Source organism: Cydia fagiglandana, chromosome 2, assembly GCF_963556715.1.
Source record: "Cydia fagiglandana chromosome 2, ilCydFagi1.1, whole genome shotgun sequence".
NCBI classification, from domain to species: Eukaryota; Metazoa; Arthropoda; class Insecta; order Lepidoptera; family Tortricidae; genus Cydia; species Cydia fagiglandana.
The window spans coordinates 252,664-275,874 of record NC_085933.1 but is presented as its reverse complement, the minus strand read 5'-3'; the positions used below and the strand labels follow the sequence as shown (position 1 = coordinate 275,874).

Sequence of the window (23,211 nt, the reverse complement as noted above, 5' to 3'; positions counted from 1 at the left end):
GCAGTAACTAATTACAAGTGACTTTTTTTTGTTAATACATAGGTAGGTATTTACGATCATCATCATATATTTAAGAGTATGACTCTTGTCGGTGGAGCAAATTCCATGTTTGGCGGTCCTCCGCCTTCTCTTTGACAGCCCGATACGACACGACTTTGATCTTTTCCTTTATTTGATCCATGTACGCTCTCCTTGGTCTTCCCCTCTTCCTGTTTGCTTCAACTTTCCCTTCTATGATATTTTTGATAAATTCGTCGTGTCGTATCAGGTGCCCAAGCATCCTTCCTCTTCTATTGTCTATAGTTCTTAACAAACTCCTCCTCTCTCCTACTACATAGGCCACACTGAATGTTTTGCACTACTGGCCACTGGTAAACATTTAAATTATGAATTGTATATTTTAAAAAAATACAGGCTTTTGATTATGGAATGTGACAAATGTTGGCGACAAATCTATCGTCTTTTGTTTTTAATGGCTTGTCAAAGTAAGTCAGTGCGTTGAACGTGGCTTTAACGCGAAAATATTTTTAGAGCTATGATTTTGTTATGATTTTAAAAGTTCGCTTACTCCGCAAGAGTGTAGTGCTTGCCTTCAAAATGCTTTTGGGATTGAAGCACCACATCTGAGCATCGTGAGGCGTTGGTATGGTGAATTTAGTAGAGACAGTATTATTCTAGATAATGATTTTCGTGAAGGTCGACCGTCCACGGCGATCATTCAAGGAAACGTGGCTACTGTGAGACGACTCATTGAAGAAAACCCACGAATCACCTATGACGAAATTTGAGGACAATTAGGGATAGGTATGAGACAAATACAAAAGATTTTACAAGAATATTTAAAAGTCGGGAAGCCTTGTTGTCTTTGGATTCCTCACGAATTAACTTCAGTCCAAAAACAGGTACTTTTTGACTGGTGCCGAGAAATGCTGCGTAAGTACAAGCAAGAAAGTTCAAATGCTGTATATAACATCGTTAGAGGAGATGAAATCTGGATTTACTGCTACGATCCGGAAAAAAGGCATTAGTCCAGTCAATGGGTCTTTCGAAGGTGACAGGAGGCCCATAGAAGTTCAACAAGCCAAAAGCGTTGCCAAACATTTTGATCGTCTGTTTTTTTTAAACGCGACTTCTTTGTACCGTACTTTTAAATAATAAAAGAACGTTAAATACTGAGTAGTACACTACCATTTGTGTGCCCGCAGTCATTGAAAAAGACCGCGAGAGACGACCGAGAAGCCGCATCCTCCTGCGTCATAATAATGCGTCCACCGATACCGCAATAAAGGCAAAAACATTTTTTAATTACGAAAACGTGGAAAATGTCTCTTATACGGATTATAATCCAGACATTGCACCCTGTGACTTCTATCTATTTCCCAAAATTAAGGATTTAATTTGGGGTTTGACATTTAAGACCCCGGATAAGGCAGTTACTACGTTTCATCACCACGTCGAAAACATGCAGTCAAGTGATTGGGCCTCATGCTTCCAAAAATGGTCTGAGCGAGAGAATATGTGCATAGAATGTAAAGGGAAACATTTTGAGAAGCAATAAATGTATTATTATGGTTATAAATGATTTTATTCAAAAGTTACGCAAAACTTTCAGTGCGGCCCTCGTATGCGTAAAACCTCTGCGTTAGTTTTCTTTTCTTTTACGATAGAATTGCGAAAAATAGATATTTTGCAACGAGTGACGAATTTTAAAACACGGTCAAAGGGAGTGTTTTAACGTGCTTATTATAGCACCGGTCGTAATGTAGCACCAGATGTACTGTAAAAATTATGTTAAAAGATAATACTTACTGTTACGAATAAATATTTTTACTGTAAAAAAATATCCCACCAAACACATTTTCATGTAAATTTTGTTGCTAAGACGAAACCATAAGACTCGCACTGTCAAAAAGTTGTCAGATCTCTTGTCGAGCCAAGCTTCAAACTCTACAAGCCCTAACTTCACTAACTCTACACCTTAGTCAAAATATGTGGCTTGGCTGCAGTGGCGGGACTTCCATACAAGCCCAAAAGCCGGGCTTGCCCTAAGGCAACTAATTGCCTTACCGAAATTACGTAGTGATAAGATCAATAAAGATTATTTTGAAAATCGCGCGCCAAACGAACCCGTATTATTAAATTCAAGCCACAGCGGCCTCGAACCGCGGCACGAGCGTGTTGCAAAATTATGCCGCGGCGTGGCGCCTCGTCCGCGCGAACTAAATCAGGCGGAGGATGTTCTAGCTATCCTGCTCGAACTCGCACTCGTTGGCTTGCAACCGTGCTTGCTTTTTCGTCCCGCTCTGGGCACTATCAGCCTACAAACCGTCAAAGAACGATGTAACTATTTGTTGGTATGTATAGCAATTTTATAAGACGATTTATGCTTGGATTTTGTGTGAAGTTAGCTGCATAAGTTCGCACAGCGCGCGTTCGCGTTTACTTCAAGTGTATTATTATTTAGTTGAGCCGAGTCAGTGGTCGAGTCGAAAGTAACGAAAGTTTGTTTAAGTGAATTTGATTAAATAGTGAATGTGAATTTGTTCATCGTTGTGGCGCTTAGTTTAATAAGTGTTAACAATGGATCAAGAAGTGGTTCCTTGTGACGGTTTGAAATGCGTCCACGTTTTAGTCAACCAAAACAAGGTAAAGTCTTTGACCTTTGTCGAAAAACGGGACCTAATTTCCGCGGCAAAACCAACACCCGACTTGTGTATTTCTCAGTCAAGTCAGTCGCGTAAGAGAAATTTCTGTAGGGCCGTCTACAAAACTCATTGGATTGTTGGTTGTTCCCATACAAATAAGATGTATTGCTGGTGTTGCATATTTTTTTCGAACGATATTAACGTTTGGAATACTTCTGGCTATAACGATTTAAATAATTTATCTGGAGCAATAAAGAGGCACATGAATTCCGGTAAACATATGTGTGCAGTGATTTCTTTTAGCAATTTTGGGAAACAAAGGATCGAGGCCTCTTTGTCGCGACAATTATCAGAAGAAATATCAAAACATAACATGCGTGTTGACAACAATCGTAGTGTTTTTCAGAGGTTAGTCGATATTGTGTGCCATTTAGCACAGCAAGAACTTCCTTTTAGAGGACACGATGAGTCAAACACTTCATTAAATAGGGGCAATTTTTTGGAACTTGTATCGTTGCTATCAAAATATGACGGCGTTCTAGAAAAACATGTTCAAAGCGACAAACCAAGCTCGAGCTATTTGTCTAACAAAATACAAAATGACATTATTCATTCCGTAGCAGACGTGCGCTATGATTAGCTCGCCTCGTCACGCTAGCAGATGCATTTGACCCCGAAGAGTGAAGATTGGACAGTTATTACGAAAACATATCTTTCGGCTTGCCCTACTCCAAAACCCTAGGCACGCTACTGCTTGGCTGTTTCGCTACCGCCACATGGGCATAAGGTGAAAAATTTATTAAATTCATTATTTTTAGGGTTCCGTACCTCAAAAGGAAAAATACTGAACCCTTATAGGATCACTCGTGTGTCTGGCTGTCCGTCTGTCACAGCCTATTTGCTCCGCAACTACTGCACCAATAAGTTGAAATTTGGTATACACATGTAAGTCTCTAGCCCAAGGACATACACGTAAAGTAAATAATAGAAATTCAAATAAAGGGGTCACTTTTGAGATGAATGATAAATAGAAGAAAAAAAAACTATATCTTGTTATAATTAATATAAGAGAATTAGAATATGAATTAATATAAGAGAATTTTGTTAGAATTTTAATTAGTATAAGATAGATATGTATATTGTCATGTTATTTTCTCGAACTCCCCATCGGCATACAAACCTCCTCAAGGTTTTGCCCACGATGGGTCTTGTAATAATAATGTACTTTATTTAGCTTATTGTTCAATAAATTAAAAAAATATATATATATATATATATATATATATATATATATATATATATATATATATATATATATATATATATCAAACGAAGGGGCTCATTGTAAGAATCTCAGATATATTTTTTCATAATTTTAAAATAAATAGTTTAGAAGTTATTTAAGAAAATACGCAAAAAATGACCATTCCCCCCTCCCCCCTTATCTCCGAAACTACTGGGTCTAAAATTATGAAAAAAATACACATATTAGCTCTCTTCCTATAGATGACAGGAAAACCTATTAGAAATGTGCAGTCAAGCGTGAGTCGGACTTAAGTACCTAGTTTTCCGATACCTACGGGATTTTTAAAGACTACTCACTTTTCTCTTAAAAAAATATATTGTTAAAAATTGTGTAATGTACAGAACCCTTGGAACGCGAGTGCGACTCGCATTTGGGCGGTTTTTGTATTATACTTACATACAATAGTTCTTGTAGAAACGAAACGGCCAAGCCACTCACTTTTGGTGTAGAGCTAATAAAGTTAGAGGGCTTGTAGAGTTAGAAGCTTAGCAAGAGATCTGATAACTTTTTGACAGTGCGAGCCTTATGGTTTCGTTTGGGCAACATTTTACATCAAAATGTTTTTGATGGGATTTCACTTCTTTTTGTAAGTTGTTTATGACAATCTTCCATCCCCTAATTTAAAGGGTTGGGGGTGATTTAATATTAAAAATCCTGAAATAAGTATCTGGGGGCATCTGTTACACAATGTACTTCTTACTGATTCCCCATATAAACCCTTCACCCCGTAAGGGTAAACTTTGGGGTTGAAATCTGCCTTCACCCCGTAAGGGTAAACTTTGAGGTTGAAATCTATTCTATATCCTTCCCCATAACAATACCTATCTACATACCAAATTTCAACTAAATCGGTTCAGTGATTATTGATTTCCCATACAAAATTAAACCCCATCTTCATCCCCTTAGGGATAAAATTTTTTTGAATTTATTTGTTGTTTGTGTACTAAAACTATCTTACATACCAAATTTCAGCTTCTTAGAGGACTTCAGGAAGTACCCGGTATTGATGATCATCAAGTGAGTGAGTCAGTGACGAAATCGAAGTTTTTAGATATGAATAAAATCTAAAGTATAAGAGCTATGCAATTGATATGCTTAATAAGTCCGAGAACTTTGTTTATCTGGTATAAATGGTATAATCCAACCCCAAGTTATGAGGGTTCCAAAAAACGACAAAGCGCTTCGAGAAAAGGTAGATAGTGCCCTTGCGCTTTTCTCGTCTTGGCGGGGGCACTGCCGTGCCCCCAGATGTTAAAAGATGAGACTACTGTAACTAATAAAGATTTATGTTTAGTTACCTACTATTTTCGCGTAAAATAGACAATTTTTATATCTTTAGTTATTAAGACCCAAAATAATTATTTTCACTTATTATAAATAAATCCTCCTGTTATGAAGTATCAAATATTGTTATTTGTATATGTATAAGTCTTAAGTTAAAAACAATAAAATCTGTTATTACCTACTGTCAAAATGATTATTTTTTGCGGGATTAAGTAATGCACTGGTAGTGTTCAATAAGGCCCATAATAGGACTTTTATAAAAGGTATATTTTCCAAGAGTATCGTAATATTGGCCCTGGACCTTAATGAGGAACTCCTTAATAAGATGGAGCGCCTGCAGAACGTCTGCATAAGATTTATATTTGGCCTGCGAAAATTTGACCATGTTTCATCGTTCCGTTCTCAGCTTGAGTGGTTACCTATCCGCCGCCGTAGAGACTTGCACATCTTATCTCTACTTTATAAGGTGCTGTTCTGCCCCTCTTCTCCAACTTACCTTGCAGAACGGTTTAGGTTTTTGGCGGATGGTAGTGACCACCGGCTGCGATCTAGTGCGGATCTATCGCTCGCCATTCCTCCCCACAAACACCGGTCTTACAATAAGTCATTCACGATACACTCTGTGAAGCTATGGAACGCGTTGCCATCCCCGTTAAGGCAGTGTCAGTCTGTAGCGTCGCTGAAGGCAAAATTAATGAGGTTATGGCAATAACACAAAATGTCAACTGAAGGACACGTAGGTAGGATTGTGCGGTTATATATATTTATATATTTGTATGTATTTATATATATGTATGTATATATTTATTTATTTAGAAGTAATTAGTAATATTGTTATGGACATGTAATTGTTTCGTATATCTATATATGTATATGCCTTTGCACCTAATGCATCACATTGTATTAAGTTATGTTCCTAGGGTTAGCTACTTCTTTTAAGTCTCGCCGTCATGTACATTTTATCTTAGTTTGACTACCATTTCATATGTATCTCTCAGTTACTTAAAGGTTAGCTGGAAGAGATCCCTTAACGGGATAAGTTCGCCTTTGTACACATTTATTGTATTCTCTCTGTGTTATGTACTTGTTTTGTGCAATAAAGTGTTTACTACTACTACTACTACTAATATTTTTATAACTATTTTGGTATAATGAAGAAACTTAAATAAATGAGAAACCTATTTGAGTGAGTTTTTCATACTTCATATCCTGTTTATTAAAAAAAACCATTTTAATTTAAGGTGGGCTGTATATAGGCATATACGGCCCACACGGAATATACAATAAGGTAAGTGAGGCCACTTACCTTATTGTATATTCAGGATGTATACCGTGTAATATTGATCAGTTGGTTTATAATATACATATTATGATATTGACGTTGAATAGGACAGGACATGACAATAGGAACCAGAAATAGGTATAGTTGGTCAAACCAATTTGTCAGTAAATAAAAACAAAAAACTATATTCATCCTTTTCTTTTGGGTGCTAGTACTAGTGTAAGTCAAAGATAGTATGATGATTCTCCCTGTCTATGTTTGAAATGAGACAGTCCTTTGACAAACTATGTATAGTAAAAAATAGTTGTGAATATCTTGTACATTTTTATTACAATATTAGTCAAGATAATGAAATATAGCTGGTCAAGCAAATCTTGTCACTAAAAAAAGGCGCGAAATTCAAATTTTCTATGGAACGATATCCCTTCGCACCTACATTTTTCAAATTTGCCGCCTCTTTCTACTGACAAGATCTGATTGACCAGCTGTAGGTATTTTTACTTAATAAGATATTTTAATTTCACGTAATGTCCGCATCTAATTTATATATGTGCACGGTAAACAAACAAATGAATGATAAGAAAAGACAGACAGTGTTACTGAGCGGGAGGTGGGGCGAGGGGCGAGGTATAGGTAGGCTATGATAGGCTCTCGAGCGCCGCGCCGGCGACTGACGGACCAGCGCGGCGTATGTATGAATTTCGCGCCTTTTTAACTAGATTTTACTATTACAATGCAAGCTACACACAGAAATTTCTTACTTTCCATAATATGGCTGCGTATATTATTTTATAGTAATAGACTTATTTTTACAGACTCTAATTCAATATTAGATCTTATAGGACAAAAAACGTATATTAATTCTAAAGCATATATCTTATGCTTCTAGCTTTTTAGCTTGCCTATTAACTTATAAATTTAGATATGTTGTTGTGGATTTATTAAACTTTAATTCAATATCGACAAAATAATAAGCTAATTGTAGTTTGACAAAGAAGCACGTTAAAAAAATTTCTAATAATTTTACATTATAAAGCGTCATACATATTATAAACAATGGAACTTAAACATTGCACTTTAATTCAATATTAAAAAATCATTACTAAAAATATATAAATACCTAATTTATATCTAACGCTCGTTCTAACTTTTCATCATATATAGCATATATGCTTAAAAATATGTCCTATATCAGATAAGTATCACTTTTTCAACTTTAGAATTATCAAAACTTTTAGTGCAAAAATCCGGTCCCACTATTGAGCTACTAGACCAATACAGAAATTGACATTGGACTAGACCTCATAAAAAGAAAACAGATATCAATATCACTACACGTTATTAAACAAAGTTTGTCAGTAAGTATAAGAGCAAAACAACTTTACTCATCCTTTTCTTTTGGGTGCTAGTACTAGTGAAAGACCATTTAATACTTTCAAAAGCAAATTAAAATTACATGTTACAAACAATATCACATAACAGTTAACACTAAAAATATCATCTAATCTAAACTTATCATCAGTAAAAAAAAAAACTTAAAAAAAATAATTTAATTTAATAACACCTGTCAAAATTAAAAAAATTAAATAATAAAAGTTATTTACCTGCTTCTGCCATTGTATATATTTAATTTAAACAGATTAAAAAAAAACTGTAGATCTAAAAAGCTAAACTAATTAGTAATTACTATAATGGAAATAATAAAAAATATATATATATATATATACCTACATAGTACGTAGTATAAAATTAATACATACAGTGAAACCTGGTTAATTGGCACCTGGATAAATGGAAAACCTCAATATATGCAACTAAAAGTCCGGTCCCGGTCCCTTGAGACCAAAAGGCCTCTATAATTGAAATTTTGGAACCTCTATAATTGCAATTTAGATTTTAGTGGTTTTCGTAATTTTGCCTCTGTAATTGACCACATCGCAACTAAGACCTCTATAATTGACCCTGTGTTAAAAAAATCCGTTATTTTTGCTCTTTTTTTTAGCTCTATTATTGAAACGAGTCTTACTTATTACCTCTGTAATTGAAATAATGTAGTTGTAGACAGCAGAAACAATATTTTAATAGCAATGATCATTTTATTTATATCTTCATCCAAAATTCAATTTATTTATTCGGTATCTATCACAGCCTGTAGTAGGTGAAATAGTTTTGTTAAAAACAAAAATAAAGTATGCTTATTACATTCTAATAAAACTTTCTTCTACAATTCAATGGAATTTTTTAAAGCCAAATGATTAAAAATAAAGTAGTAATTAATGTAGTGTAAAAGTGCAAGTATTGACAGAAGCTATATACATATAGGTATATAGCTTTTTTATAGACTAATAGAAACCCAGAACGTAAGCGTGTAAATCTACTTTCAATGGTTATTTGCACCTCTATAAAAAAATTTTGTCAGAACGCAACCTCTATTAATGAAAACCTCTATAATTGACACAACGATTTTTTGAACCTCGTTAATTGACACGACCTGCTTAAATGAAAAACCTGGTTAATTGACAAAAAATGGCCGGTCCCTTGAGATTGCAATTATCCAGGTTCCACTGTATATGCATAAAAAACAGGCTTAACACTCCTATTTTCATCTCAATTAAAATATACATATACACTGGTTTTAATAAAAAAGCGTAAAATAAACAAATGTTCTTTAAATAATAAAAAAAAATGGAAAAGATAAAATATATATATAGGATAAAATTACTCTATTAACTTACATACAAACATATATTTAAAATATAAATATCAATTAATTTATTAAAATAATGTCATTACGACAACCGATAATTAACTACTGCTTAAAGGTCGGGTTTAACTGGCCCCGTAAACAAGGCTGGCAGCCATGAGTCGAACAAAAAAGATACCAATTTTAATTTTTAACAAGCAGAAACGTCTGCGAACGATGCTATTAAGCTTAGAATAAATTTAAAAGTGGAAAAATTACTGTCTTGGGTGAGACTTGAACTCACGGCCTCTGGATCGATACTCCAGCGCTCTGCCATCTGAGCCACCAAGACCTCATCCCTAGCCAGCAAATCTTTCCACCATATTATAGGTCAAGGGGACCCTTAGCGACATCTACCGTAAGAGTGTTATACTTCTTAAACGGCTACCGGAGTTCCAAGTCATATTGGAAATTCACCAGTTACGATGTGCTACCCATACTAATTTTAATTTTTAACAAGCAGAAACGTCTGCGAACGATGCTATTAAGCTTAGAATAAATTTAAAAGTGGAAAAATTACTGTCTTGGGTGAGACTTGAACTCACGGCCTCTGGATCGATACTCCAGCGCTCTGCCATCTGAGCCACCAAGACCTCATCCCTAGCCAGCAAAGGCTCAAAGCAGCAAAGGTTGGTGGCTCAGATGGCAGAGCGCTGGAGTATCGATCCAGAGGCCGTGAGTTCAAGTCTCACCCAAGACAGTAATTTTTCCACTTTTAAATTTATTCTAAGCTTAAAAAAGATACCCTCGCATGTACCTATTACTAACCAATTAAATCTAAACCTTATGTTAAGACCATTAGGGTCCAATCTTAATTTTATTCTGTGTGTTTGAATCATTAGTTTAAATACTTTAAATCCAAATGCAACTGTGTATTTAAGAATATTTACTTACTTACTTATTATTGAACATTGTCATAAGTGCTTGCTTATTGCGTAACTTATAATTTTTAAGTTAACTATTTTTATGTAGTCTTATAAGTGAAATTCCTGTAATTTCTTAGACAAATAAAGTTTCTATAAACCGAAAGACAGAGATAGTATGATTCTCTCTGTCTATGTTTGAAATGAAACTGATAAACAACTATATCAAAGTGATTCTTGAGGAAGGTTTAGGTGTATAATTTAATTTAGTTAACTCGTGCGAGGCAGGGGAGAGGCAATATCAAGGGCCCAACGTTTTCTGTTCTCTTTCACGGCGCATCAACTAGTATCATTTCTCTCTCCTCGCTCTTTTAAAATGCCGTTTGTCAAAAAAGGACAACCATACTGTTGACAAGGTGGACTTCAAATCAAGTGTTGCCTTTCTTGATGCGCCCAGGCTGTGTATGTGTGCATAAAAGCGTATATGTGTGCTCTTTTAGGGATGTGAAAAGTCGATTTTAATCATGTTATATATCGATAAACGCTACACAGCGGAACGAAATATACTGCGTCAAGCAAATCTTGTCAGTAGCAAACGGCGGCAAATTTGAAAAATCGCGGGTTAGCAACACTGTGTTCGAATAATTCGAAAATCGCGTGTCATCTTTGTTTTATCTGTGGAATGTGGATGGCGAATGACAGCCATCATCTTTGTTTACAATCTGAATCGATTCTATTTCCAGAGATATTTCTGCTGTGTCGCCATTAAATACCAATATATTAAATAAAATTGTGCTTAATCAAAGATAAGGTGCCTACAATGCTTACAGTTCCAAGATATAAACCTAATAAAATATTAAAATCCAATAGGACATCTACCTGCTGAAGCAATGATTTTATTCATTACATTCTTGTTTAACGGCATATTCCACTTCTAATTTTATTTTGAGATCTTCAAATTCACCACACACCGCTTTTAAATTGTCCGTCCATACCATTTAAATGCCATTTAATAACAATTTCAAACATTTTCAATAGAGAATCCACGAGTGACAATTTGAATTGACGTACGTAACAGGGCGCGCTCAGCGGAAAAAAAAGTTTTGGTTCGATGTACATTGTACATTGCTGCTTTTCTTAGCGCAATACTACTCTTTGAGTGTTGCCCTACTTTAGTTTGCTTTACATTGCTACTGACAAGATTTGCTTGACGCACTATAGCGATTAATTGAAGCTTCAATTATCTTCGTTAAACATAAACATAATTGAAATGCTAATGGATAATGAATATATTATAATATAATTCAATTATTGCGGAACACCTATTTTAGGAGGTATTTATGTATTTTAATTAAATATCTGAACTTTCCCTTGGTTCCCTGCTGGGGCGTGACTATAAAATTGTGATCTGATAACCACAATAAAGAATAAAAGCGTTTTTGGTCATTTTAGGTATCGTTAAGCCTTTGAAGCAAAATTAAAATTGCAAGAAATGTCGATAGTTTATCGATATGACTTTATCGACATGGCTACAGCAACGTGGGCCTCATTGTTAATCGTACACTAAACAAAAGTGGCAACAGTGATAGCTCGCTGAGACACCGTCTTTATATATTATAAGTCTATGGGCAATATATAGTTTGTCAAAGGACTGTTTCATTTCAAACATAGACAGAGATAATCGTACTATCTTTGTCTTACACTAGTACTAGCACCCAAAAGAAAAGGATGAGTATAGTTTTCCTGGTTCTTGCGTGAATTTTTAAATGCTTTGCGCAAAATACATGCTCCGAGTGTAAACTTTTTAGCCGAAAAAAACGTTCCCCTTCCCCTAAAACATGCTTCTGAAACGTCAATGTCAAAGTTTTGTAGGTTATGTTTTGATTCGTGAGTCGTGTTCGGTAAACTTACTTTTATTAATAAAAAATAATTATTTACGTGCATAGAATGTAGCTGAAGGAGTGTTTTATGGTAAAGAGAAGTTACAAATGCATTTAAGAAAAATGTGGCCGCGGTATTTGTTATGGTTCGCTCAGGAACACGTCGATTTTCGGCATGCTGTAAGTTATTGTACCTTTGTTTAAAAACCTTTTATTTTTTTGCCAATCTCAGTTAATACCTTTGCAATATATTACAGGAAATGCAAAGTTTGCTGTCCATGTTCAATATTCCGATCAGATACGTTGAAAAACCAAGTGAAATAGAACCTTACTGGGTAGTCGAAGTGCCCTCGGAAGAGTGCGTCAGAAAACTTGCGTCGCGCTCTGTGCTTCTTAAAAACTGTATAGAATTATGGGCGAGGGCCAAAACCGAGGCGCAGCTGCATCAAAACTTGAAGCGAGCCATGCAGAACAGCACAGACCAGTGGATTACTTCAGAGGGTTCCGAGGATGGAGTCAGTGATCAAGATATTTGCCCCAGTGGCTTGATAGACGCGTGTCGGCCGGTGGACAAGTCTTTCAAAGTGGAAGTTGAGACCTTCTGCAAGCATTTTAGTATGAAGGAGAAAGTTGAGAAAATTGAGGTTTGTACAAAACTACCTTTATAATCTAATACCTTTAAACAAGCAATTCTTGTTTATTTGTTTATAAATATATTTCAGGGATCGCGAAAACGGCCCTAACGATTTCGATGAAATTTGCTATATATGGGGGTTTTTGGGGGCGATAAATTGATCTAGCTAAGTCTTATCTCTGGGAAATGTGCATTTTTGAGTATTTAAATGTTTTCCAAGTAAAGCTCGGTCTCCCAGATACATATTTATAAATAAATACACATCCCCTAATGATGTGTAAATAAATAGTCAGTTCGCTTAAAACATAGTGTTTTTATCAAGTCTAACATATTGAAATGATTAAAACTTCATTTAATAAAATTTCAAATATAATCTGCAGACAAACCACTATTGGTTTAAACCAATAGTGGTTTTTATCAAGTCTAACATATTGAAATGATTAAAACTTCATTTAATAAAATTTCAAATATAATCTACAGACAAACCACTATTGGTTTAAACCAAACTATATTTTACTAAAATTGAATGAGACTATTTCAGAAATTTGATTACCTTGCATTTGATGGCCCAGTGAAGCTGAAGAAGCCAGACACAGTGCTGAGCTACATAGAGTTCTACGGACTGGACCCCAACAATGTGCCCGAGGAGCCAGAAGACTTGTTCTTTGGGAGATGGGTGAGTTTCTTCCGTACTCACAATGCACTTAACTACTACAAAAACCAAACACTTGATAATTCATTATAATTAGGGGACAATATTAAACAAATAGATTGAGGTATGGGCTCAATAAGGCTTAAATTGTCATGCAATACTTAAATTCATTTGTTTAAAGCATCCATAACATGTGATAATCACTAGGGCTTGCATTCCAGAATTCCGGAATTTCGAAATTCCGGAATCTCGGACAGATTTTCCGATATTACAATTCCGGAATTGAGACCACTGAATATCGAAAATTCCGGAATTGGATTTAAGTACTTTTATTAGATTTTAGTATGTTTACTATTGAAAATTGCCAAGAAACTACACTATGCTGGTGGTATTAGTCGTGGCTGACAAAAGTCTGATGTCTAGCAGCATGCCTCATTAAATTAATCATTGAATTTTTTACTTTTGATATTTGCTAAAGCAAAGCCATACATTTATTTGCACAGAATCCTACCTACGCGAAACCTTTGAATAAAAATTTATAAATATTTGGATATTTATTTCTCAGTTCAGAAATAAATTTCCTCAATGACAGATTTCGGGTTTTATTATTTTACACTTAATAAGAAAACGCAACCAGGAAATTTACTTGTTTTCTCACCAGGCTGTAATGCAGCGCTAATGAAATCATTTAGCCCATTTGGTTTAATCTCAATAAGGCTTGCGTTTTGGACACTAGTCGGCAATGTATAAAGGTAATAGATACCTATTAGCCGAATAGGTACTTTAATATGTACATAAAAAACAACCTTAATCCAGGAACAAATAATCGTTATACCTTAACACAATAAATGCCCTTACCGAGATCGGAACCCCATCAGGACCTTCATCTTCGTAAACAGAGCCACTAGGTAGTGTCTGCGAAGCCGTTATATGTAGACATTATATAAAATTAGGCATCAAATGGTTTGCCAGCTTTCGTAGTTTCTCCAAATACGCTGTATCATTGGAGTGAATAAAAGTGACCATAGTAATACGGTGCTAAAATAAGAAGTGCAAAGACGGCACTACTCAATTTAGTAACATTTTTTCGATTAATAATGCTGCAAATTAAAATTCACTAAAACAATACTATCTTTAATAAACGTAAAGTATCAGAATTTCATATTTTTTGATATTTTTTACTAATAAATCGGATACAAATATGATTAACCCTAATTCCGGAATTGGGAACCAATATCGAAAATCAGTTCCGGAATTGGAAACCGTCCGATATTGCAAGCCCTAATAATCACGATAAACACAACTAAAAGGCAACAGAAATAATTTCTAAATCTTAGTTCTATATGCACCTGGCCGTTTTTAAAAATAAAACACATTCAGTGCCGAAAACCCGACCTTCGGGTATTTTATTTATGATTTTGTTCCCAGGCCTAACAACCCACAACCCAATAGTCGGGATCATAGTACTACTGCTTTATATGACGAAATTGCTGTGGCCTGGCGCGGACGTCTTGTTTGGCTAGGTGGCATGTGTTAAGAACAAATTTAATTTGATTATAATTATAAGTATTGACTGTACTACACTTTTATCAAGGTAGCAGATGGGCAGCGTGACCTGATCCAGCAGCACTCCCTGAAGAAGCGCACATTCATCGGCAACACCAGCATGGATCCCGCGCTGGCATTGCTCGCCGCCAACCAAGCACAAGTGCGAGATGGAGATATAGTGCTCGACCCGTTTGTCGGTTCTGGCTCTCTGCTGGTTGCTGCAGCTCATTTTGGAGGTACTATACATATGCACACATAGTCTAATATACTTACTGTAAAAATACTCGCTTCATTATCGTCATTATCATCGTCGTCATGGCGGCTTGGAACCATTTACCGGATAGTGTTGTGACTGCTCCTTATAGTTCGTTTTTTTTAGCATTAGAAATAAGGTAAACAATCTTGATGTGTCTTTTAATTGAAAAACACATTTTAAAAATAAATTACGGCAAATATGTAACAATTATGAATCTAATACGATCATTTATATTCTTTTGCTTTCATTAGTAATAGTTTTTGATTTTTAAAAAGCGTTTTTCAATTAAAAGACATGTCAAGATCGCTTACCTTCTTGCAAGTTCTTTCTAATGCTAAAAAAAACGAACTATAGGTCCATGTGTTTAAAAACAGATCGGACAAAGGGCTTAACAATAAGTTAGACTGATGTTACTAGTGATGTGATATGACTTTACAAACGTTGAACTAATTATTACTGGACACTGTGCTATAGGCTCATCATCTAAGTAGCTGCTTGCCTAAAATTATATAAGAACAAAGTTCCTGCCAGGAAGTGTATTGGGTAAAACTTCTCAAAGCATCAAAGCATCGGCAATTGAGGCTTTATGATGCATCCTTCTTAATCACTTCAAGTTGCTTGACGGAATTTGTACCTGGATTGGGATCTATGTATATGCCTTGTTCTCCCATCCCATTGGTCCATGCAGTGTCACTTTAGTTAGTGTATTACTAAACCATTGTTTATACATAGCTCATTAGCAATATGTTGCAGCGTATGTGTGCGGAACAGACATCGACTACCTCATGCTGCACGCGCGGACGAGGCCCACGCGCGTCGGACAAAAGGTATATGTATATGGCAACCACCTTACCTGTGTAATATGTATTTTCAATGTATAAGTGTCAAGTAGGTAGTGAATTTTACTACTTACCAAATAGGTCTTGATGGCAGGGATGTTAGAATCAAACATTTTTTACTGCCTGCCTATAATATTTTTATAGCTACTATGTTCAGCAGAAAACGATTTCGTAATACGGCCTTATAGTCTGGGGTTTGGTGAAAAGTTATAATAAAAGCAAGCAGTAGGAATACCTTAAGTAGGATGCATGTATTTTGCGTCACTGCCGATTTATATGTATAGCTATCCTCTAAAGTGGATGAGGGCTGGAAATCATATAAATCAATCAATGATATGACCACCAGGTCCGCAAGAAAGAGGAGAGCATCCGCGCGAATATGCAGCAGTACGGCATCGGCGCGCGGTTCCTGGACGTGGTGGTGAGCGACTCCTCGCGGCCGCTGTGGCGGCCCGGGTGGAACGTGGACGCTGTCGTTACCGACCGTAAGTACTTCAACACTTCCTAACTCAGCATCAGTCAGGAAAACATGGTGAAGAAACCGCGGACCGGATAGAAACTAGTTATACTTGGCTCCGAGTCGCCCGACGAATATGTTTCATGTTACCCATTATACATTTCCTTTTTTTCAGCCCCATACGGAATCCGCGAGCCAACCGAACGCGTGGGCATAGAGAAGGATAACTACACTCTATCCGAGGAGCATTTAGCCCAGCACGTGCCCGCTAAAGTAGAGTACGCGCTCACACAGCTGTACCGCGACCTGCTGGGCTCGGCCGCGCGGCTGCTGGCGCCCGCCCGCCGCCTCGTCACCTGGTACCCGCTGCTCAGGTAATGTTGAAGTAGAGTACGCGCTCACACAGCTGTACCGCGACCTGCTGGGCTCGGCCGCGCGGCTGCTGGCGCCCGCCCGCCGCCTCGTCACCTGGTACCCGCTGCTCAGGTAATGTTGAAGTAGAGTACGCGCTCACACAGCTGTACCGCGACCTGCTGGGCTCGGCCGCGCGGCTGCTGGCGCCCGCCCGCCGCCTCGTCACCTGGTACCCGCTGCTCAGGTAATGTTGAAGTAGAGTACGCGCTCACACAGCTGTACCGCGACCTGCTGGGCTCGGCCGCGCGGCTGCTGGCGCCCGCCCGCCGCCTCGTCACCTGGTACCCGCTGCTCAGGTAATGTTGAAGTAGAGTACGCGCTCACACAGCTGTACCGCGACCTGCTGGGCTCGGCCGCGCGGCTGCTGGCGCCCGCCCGCCGCCTCGTCACCTGGTACCCGCTGCTCAGGTAATGTTGAAGTAGAGTACGCGCTCACACAGCTGTACCGCGACCTGCTGGGCTCGGCCGCGCGGCTGCTGGCGCCCGCCCGCCGCCTCGTCACCTGGTACCCGCTACTCAGGTAATGTTGAAGTAGAGTACGCGCTCACACAGCTGTACCGCGACCTGCTGGGCTCGGCCGCGCGGCTGCTGGCGCCCGCCCGCCGCCTCGTCACCTGGTACCCGCTGCTCAGGTAATGTTGAAGTAGAGTACGCGCTCACACAGCTGTACCGCGACCTGCTGGGCTCGGCCGCGCGGCTGCTGGCGCCCGCCCGCCGCCTCGTCACCTGGTACCCGCTGCTCAGGTAATGTTGAAGTAGAGTACGTGCTCACACAGCTGTACCGCGACCTGCTGGGCTCGGCCGCGCGGCTGCTGGCGCCCGCCCGCCGCCTCGTCACCTGGTACCCGCTGCTCAGGTAATGTTGAAGTAGAGTACACGCTCACACAGCTGTACCGCGACCTGCTGGGCTCGGCCGCGCGGCTGCTGGCGCCCGCCCGCCGCCTCGTCACCTGGTACCCGCTGCTCAGGTAATGTTGAAGTAGAGTACGCGCTCACACAGCTGTACCGCGACCTGCTGGGCTCGGCCGCGCGGCTGCTGGCGCCCGCCCGCCGCCTCGTCACCTGGTACCCGCTGCTCAGGTAATGTTGAAGTAGAGTACGCGCTCACACAGCTGTACCGCGACCTGCTGGGCTCGGCCGCGCGGCTGCTGGCGCCCGCTAGTACATATATACCTACTTCGAACAAAGCCAATGTTTTTGATGGTTGCTTTGCAATTTCAGAGCGGAATACAGCCCCGAGCAGCTGCCGTCCCACCCGTGCCTCGAGCTGGTGGCCAACTCCGAGCAGGTGCTGTCGCGGCTCACCGCGCGGAGGCTGCTCACCTACGAGAAGGTGCGCGAGCCCGCCGGGGACGTGGCGGCCGACGGCGGCGTCCACAACTTCAGGTGAGCCGTGTGCGGGGGGCGTAAGGTCGGTATTACCGTGCTAACAGGTCTACAACTATACTGTCGAAGGCTTCGCATTTATGAGAAGATACGAGAGACCGACTGTTGTTGTCATATTTATGGACAATACCCCAATGACACTCATTCGAAATTTCAGAACATGATAGACCTGTGTTACTACTTTGTACCTACAACAAGTCCACCGAGGGAGGGTTTATGTGACTGCATCAAAACGGCCTTGAGTCTTTGTTTTTGGTGGGATTTCATTCATTTTCCCACCCAAAAACAACTAGAAAAATCCCACCAAAAACGGCGAAAGTTAGATTTCTGGTCACCAGATGTGTTTGCATACATACCCACCTCTCATGCCAAATTTCAGCCTTCTAAGACTTCCGGAAGTAGTACGTAGTTTCTATGACACCAAATGATCGTGTCATTTCATTTCATATGGTTCGCCCATACAACCATTTCCAGTCGCCGTTACGACGCGGTGTAGACACATCTTGTGTCGACACCGTCTGTTTCGGTCACAATTCCAGTCGCAGAGTCGTCGCCGTGTCGACACAGTTACCAGAAATGGGGAAGGGTCGACACATGACACAAAGTGACATAAAGTGTGGTCGCCGTGTGCACACATTGTTACTAGTTTGCGACTACTTTATGCCAAAATCATTCGTTCATTCGTTCATTTTGTTCCTGTCAAATGGAAACTGTCAGATGGAAAAATAGTTAAATAAAAATAAGTGACATTAATACGCAATCTCTAAAACGGATTACAAGACGTAATTATATATTGTTTGCATTTATATTACAATAGGACTTAAATTATTATGGGGAATTAAACTGCTCGAGTGATTTGATAAACTAAGTGTAATATAATCAACGCGCCACCAAATTGTTTTAGTTTAGCCGGAAATGAAATTGTTTACTTCTCAGTGCCTGTGTTCATAAATATATTATTTGATGCATTTTTAGTACTTCGATGCGTATACTATACTTAAATAACAGAAATAACGCTTTACATACTACGAAACTTGTTAATTATGATGTATAAATATGGTTTAAGGCTGAGAAATATTGCAGTCACAAAGTAGTCGCAAATGTTTCGACTTTGTGTCGACTCTGTGTAGACACATGACACGCGCTGTCAAAAGTAATAACAAAGTTACTGGATTTGCAAAATGGCTCCTTGTGTTCATTTGTTTTCAGATATTCTCAAAGTGTAAAAATGCCGTGGTCAGAGATGTGACTTAATAGATTAACTGTTATTCGACTAATTAATGGAATAAAAAAAGTTAATCCTCAAATTTTAATCACGATTAGTTTAGTCGACCTAACATAAGATTGAAATTGAATTAATCTGAACATTAATCGAATAAATTATCGATTAAATCTCGGTTGGAAGTTGACAGGGGGCCATTTTTGTACGTAAAAATAATAGAAATGTCTTGCATGCAGATGGTAGCCAAACACTTTGTCATAAAAGTCGAGATGGGTGTCGATTTATAGGTTTTAGGGAGTGCCGATTTCGAAAATGATGACCATTTTGGAATCCAAAACGGCGGCCATGCACTGTGTCATAAAAGTCGTCATGGATGTCGTTTTATACGTTTTAGGGGGCCCCAATTTTGAAAATGATGACCATTTTGGAATCCAAAATGGCGGCCATGCACTATGCCATAAAAGCCGTCATGGGTGTCGTTTTATAGGTTTTAGGAGGCGCAGATTTCAAAAATGATGACCATTTTGGATTCCAAGATGGCGGCCATGCACTATGTCATAAAAGTCATCATGGATGTCGTTTTATAGGTTTTAGGGGGCCCCGATTTAGAAAATGATGACCATTTTGAAATCCAAAATGGCGGCCATGCACTATGTCATAAAAGTCGTCATGGGTGTCGTTTTATAGGTTTTGGGGGGCGCAGATTTAGAAAATGATGACCATTTTGGATTCCGAAATGGTGGCCATGCACTATGTCATAAAAGTCGTCATGGGTGTCGTTTTATACGTTTTAGGGGGCCCCAATTTTGAAAATGATGACCATTTTGGAATCCAAAATGGCGGCCATGCACTATGCCATAAAAGTCGTCATGGGTGTCGTTTTATAGGTTTTAGGAGGCGCAGATTTCAAATATGATGACCATTTTGGATTCCAAGATGGCGGCCATGCACTATGTCATAAAAGTCGCCATGGGTGTCGTTTTATAGGTTTTGGGGGGCGCAGATTTCGAAAATGATAACCATTTTCGATTCCAAAATGGCGGCCATGCACTATGTCATAAAAGTCGTCATGGATGTCGTTTTATGGGTTTTAGGGGGCCCCGATTTAGAAAATGATGACCATTTTGTAATCCAGAATGGTGGCCATGCACTATGTCATAAAAGTCGTCATGGGTGTCGTTTTATAGGTTTTGGGGGGCGCAGATTTCGAAAATGATGACCATTTTGGAATCCAAAATGGCGGCCATGCAGTATGTCATAAAAGTCGTCATGGCTGTCGTTTTATAGGTTTTAGGGAGCGCAGATTTCGAAAATAATAACTATTTTGGAATCTAAGATGGCGGCCATGCACTATGTTAAAAGTCGACATGGATGTCGTTTTGTTGGTCATGGTCATCATTTTCGAAATCTGCTCTTCCTAACACCTATAAATCAACATCTATGACGGCTTATATGACAAAGTGCACGGCAGACATCTTGGAATCCAAAATGGTCATCATTTTCGATTTCTGCACTCCCTAAAACCTATAAAACGATATCCATGACGACTTTTATGACAAAATACGTAGCCGCCATCTTGGAATATAAAATGATCATAGTTTTCAAATTCTGCACTCCCTAAAACCTATAAATCGACATCCGTGACGACGCAAGTTATCTTTGTTTTCAGATCTAACAAATTGCTACAGAATACAAAGGACAAAAAAAGAAGCGAGGAGGTAATGAAACAAGCAAAAATACAGATGATTCCTCGACGCAATTGGATGCTTCTTAAATTGTGTCCAGATTTTTTTGTCATAAAAGTTTTTATTTTTCACATATTACTCTCACAAGCTCCGTGACATTTCGACCTTGTAATTTTTTAAGTAAATGTTTTTGTTTATCTATGAGGATCTCACTAGAATAATATAATCAAGGTATGTTTATATTTGATGATTGAAATAGTAACGCAAAAAAATAAATTATATTTGTGTCTTATATTCCTGCCGAAGACTTTTATTTTTCCTTTTCCTTCTACACAAGTTTGGTCAAGTAATAAGAATTTAGGGCTCTCAATTTTATTTTGACTTCTACAACAGTAAAGCTACGAGGCCATGTTTGGTATCGTTTTCGTATAAATGTGCAGTACCAAATTTAGTTATGGTATCACATTGACACCATTCCAAAGTAAAAACATATAAACTTACTTTCTTTTAAACTCCTCTTCACGCTTAAACTGCTGAACAGTTTTAATTTAAATTTAGTACACATATATTTTGAGTCCCGACAGGACATAATAAGTTATCTCAAAAATCATCCTTTAAAGGTGTGAAATGAGGTGTAGGGAATTCAGAATTGACTTCTTGAAGTTAATACTGTTTAAGTTTAGGTTTGAAGTCATGTTTTTTTTATCATTTTTAACTAAATCAAAGATGTAGACCATCCCAAATTTAATATAAATCCGTTCAGCGGTTATTGATTTCCCGTACAAATTACCACGCCACTTTTCACACCTTCAAAAGATGATTTTGGTTATAAGATCTATCCTATGTCCTGTTCCGGGACGCAAACTATTTCTATAGAAAATTTCAACGAAATCGGTTCAGCGGTTAAGCGTCAAGAGGAGTTTAAAAAAAAACGGCCAAGTGCGAGTCGGACTCGCATATTAAGGGTTCCGTACATTAAGTCCGACTCGCGCTTGACTGCACATTTCTAATAGGTTTTCCTGTCATCTATAGGTAAAGAACTATTTTGTGTATTCAGACGGACAGACATACAGACGCACGAGTGATCCTATAAGGATTCCGTATTTTGCTTTTGAGGTACGGAACCCTAAAAAGATTTTTTTTAATTTTGTGGAATGGTGTCAATGTTATACCTTAAATGGATTCAACAACCCAGATTTATACGAAAACGATACCATTAACGGCCTAGCACCTTCACTGATGTAGATATATCAAGATAACATTGAGAGCCCTAAATAAACTTTCAAGAGCGGATATCTCAAAAACTATTCAACATATCGAAAAAATTGACTGAATAAACTTGTAACAAATTAAATTAACTTTCATTTTGTATAAGTGGCCATGTCGCTAAGATACATAGTTTCCGAGATATAATCGAAAAACCGGAAAATGGGACCTTCAAAGCCCCCTCTCTTCCCCCCGCTCAAGGGCTACGGCCGGGGACTTTTGATATGTTCACCTCCTAACTTGTCCAAACCAAGTTACAGAGTCAAAAATTGTGTTCCGAGCATTTCCCTCTACAACGTTTTGGAGCATTCGTTGGCTGACCTAAGTAGCTTATTGCATTTCTTTAAAAACTTTTCCTTAAAAGGTTGACGGGTGTTAGGTGTTTATATGGTTTTCATTTGCATCGCCCATGATGACTTACTAGAATTACTTACGAGCACACGAGTAGACATGCGCGAAACAGTGCTTCGAAAAGTGATGCTATATCACATCACTTTTCGGAACACGTAATGGTACACTGAGATATCACATCACTCATCACTCGAAACATGACCCGAACGTGAAACAGCGCTCGGGCGCGCGCGAGACGGCCACATTACAGCTATCTCTTACATTACACAGCGCATCTACAGCACTCTAGTGATTCTAGGCGTCTTGGATCCGTATCGGCGATCGATCTATTTATTACGCGATGCGTTTTGTCACCTTTATGTGAAAGATTTTTTGTTAGTTCTTATAAATTATAAAATAATGTAATTATGTAATATGTATGTAAGTTTCGGAGGTAGATAATTGCCTATGGAGCTTCCCGATATGGCGAGTACCTATTTTCTATAACAATGCGTACAT

General features: G+C 38.4%; 1 protein-coding gene and 1 non-coding gene across 2 annotated transcripts in view; one reads left to right on the top strand and one right to left on the bottom strand.

Moving 5' to 3' along the window:
* Positions 1–9,479: 9,479 nt before the first annotated feature.
* On the bottom strand, positions 9,480–9,552 carry Trnad-auc (transfer RNA aspartic acid (anticodon AUC)). The gene has a single exon. It is a non-coding gene; the product is annotated as a tRNA-Asp (tRNA).
* Positions 9,553–11,999: 2,447 nt separating this feature from the next.
* LOC134673219 (tRNA (guanine(10)-N2)-methyltransferase homolog) overlaps positions 12,000–23,211 on the top strand; it is an 18,150-nt gene continuing 6,938 nt past the window's right edge. The window contains exons 1-8 of the mRNA XM_063531171.1: positions 12,000–12,183; positions 12,261–12,647; positions 13,179–13,313; positions 14,884–15,073; positions 15,847–15,920; positions 16,279–16,417; positions 16,565–16,763; positions 18,025–18,189. Coding sequence (XP_063387241.1) covers positions 12,112–12,183; positions 12,261–12,647; positions 13,179–13,313; positions 14,884–15,073; positions 15,847–15,920; positions 16,279–16,417; positions 16,565–16,763; positions 18,025–18,189 — 1,361 coding nt within the window. The 5' untranslated portion in view covers positions 12,000–12,111. The remainder of the gene's footprint in view (positions 12,184–12,260; positions 12,648–13,178; positions 13,314–14,883; positions 15,074–15,846; positions 15,921–16,278; positions 16,418–16,564; positions 16,764–18,024; positions 18,190–23,211) is intronic.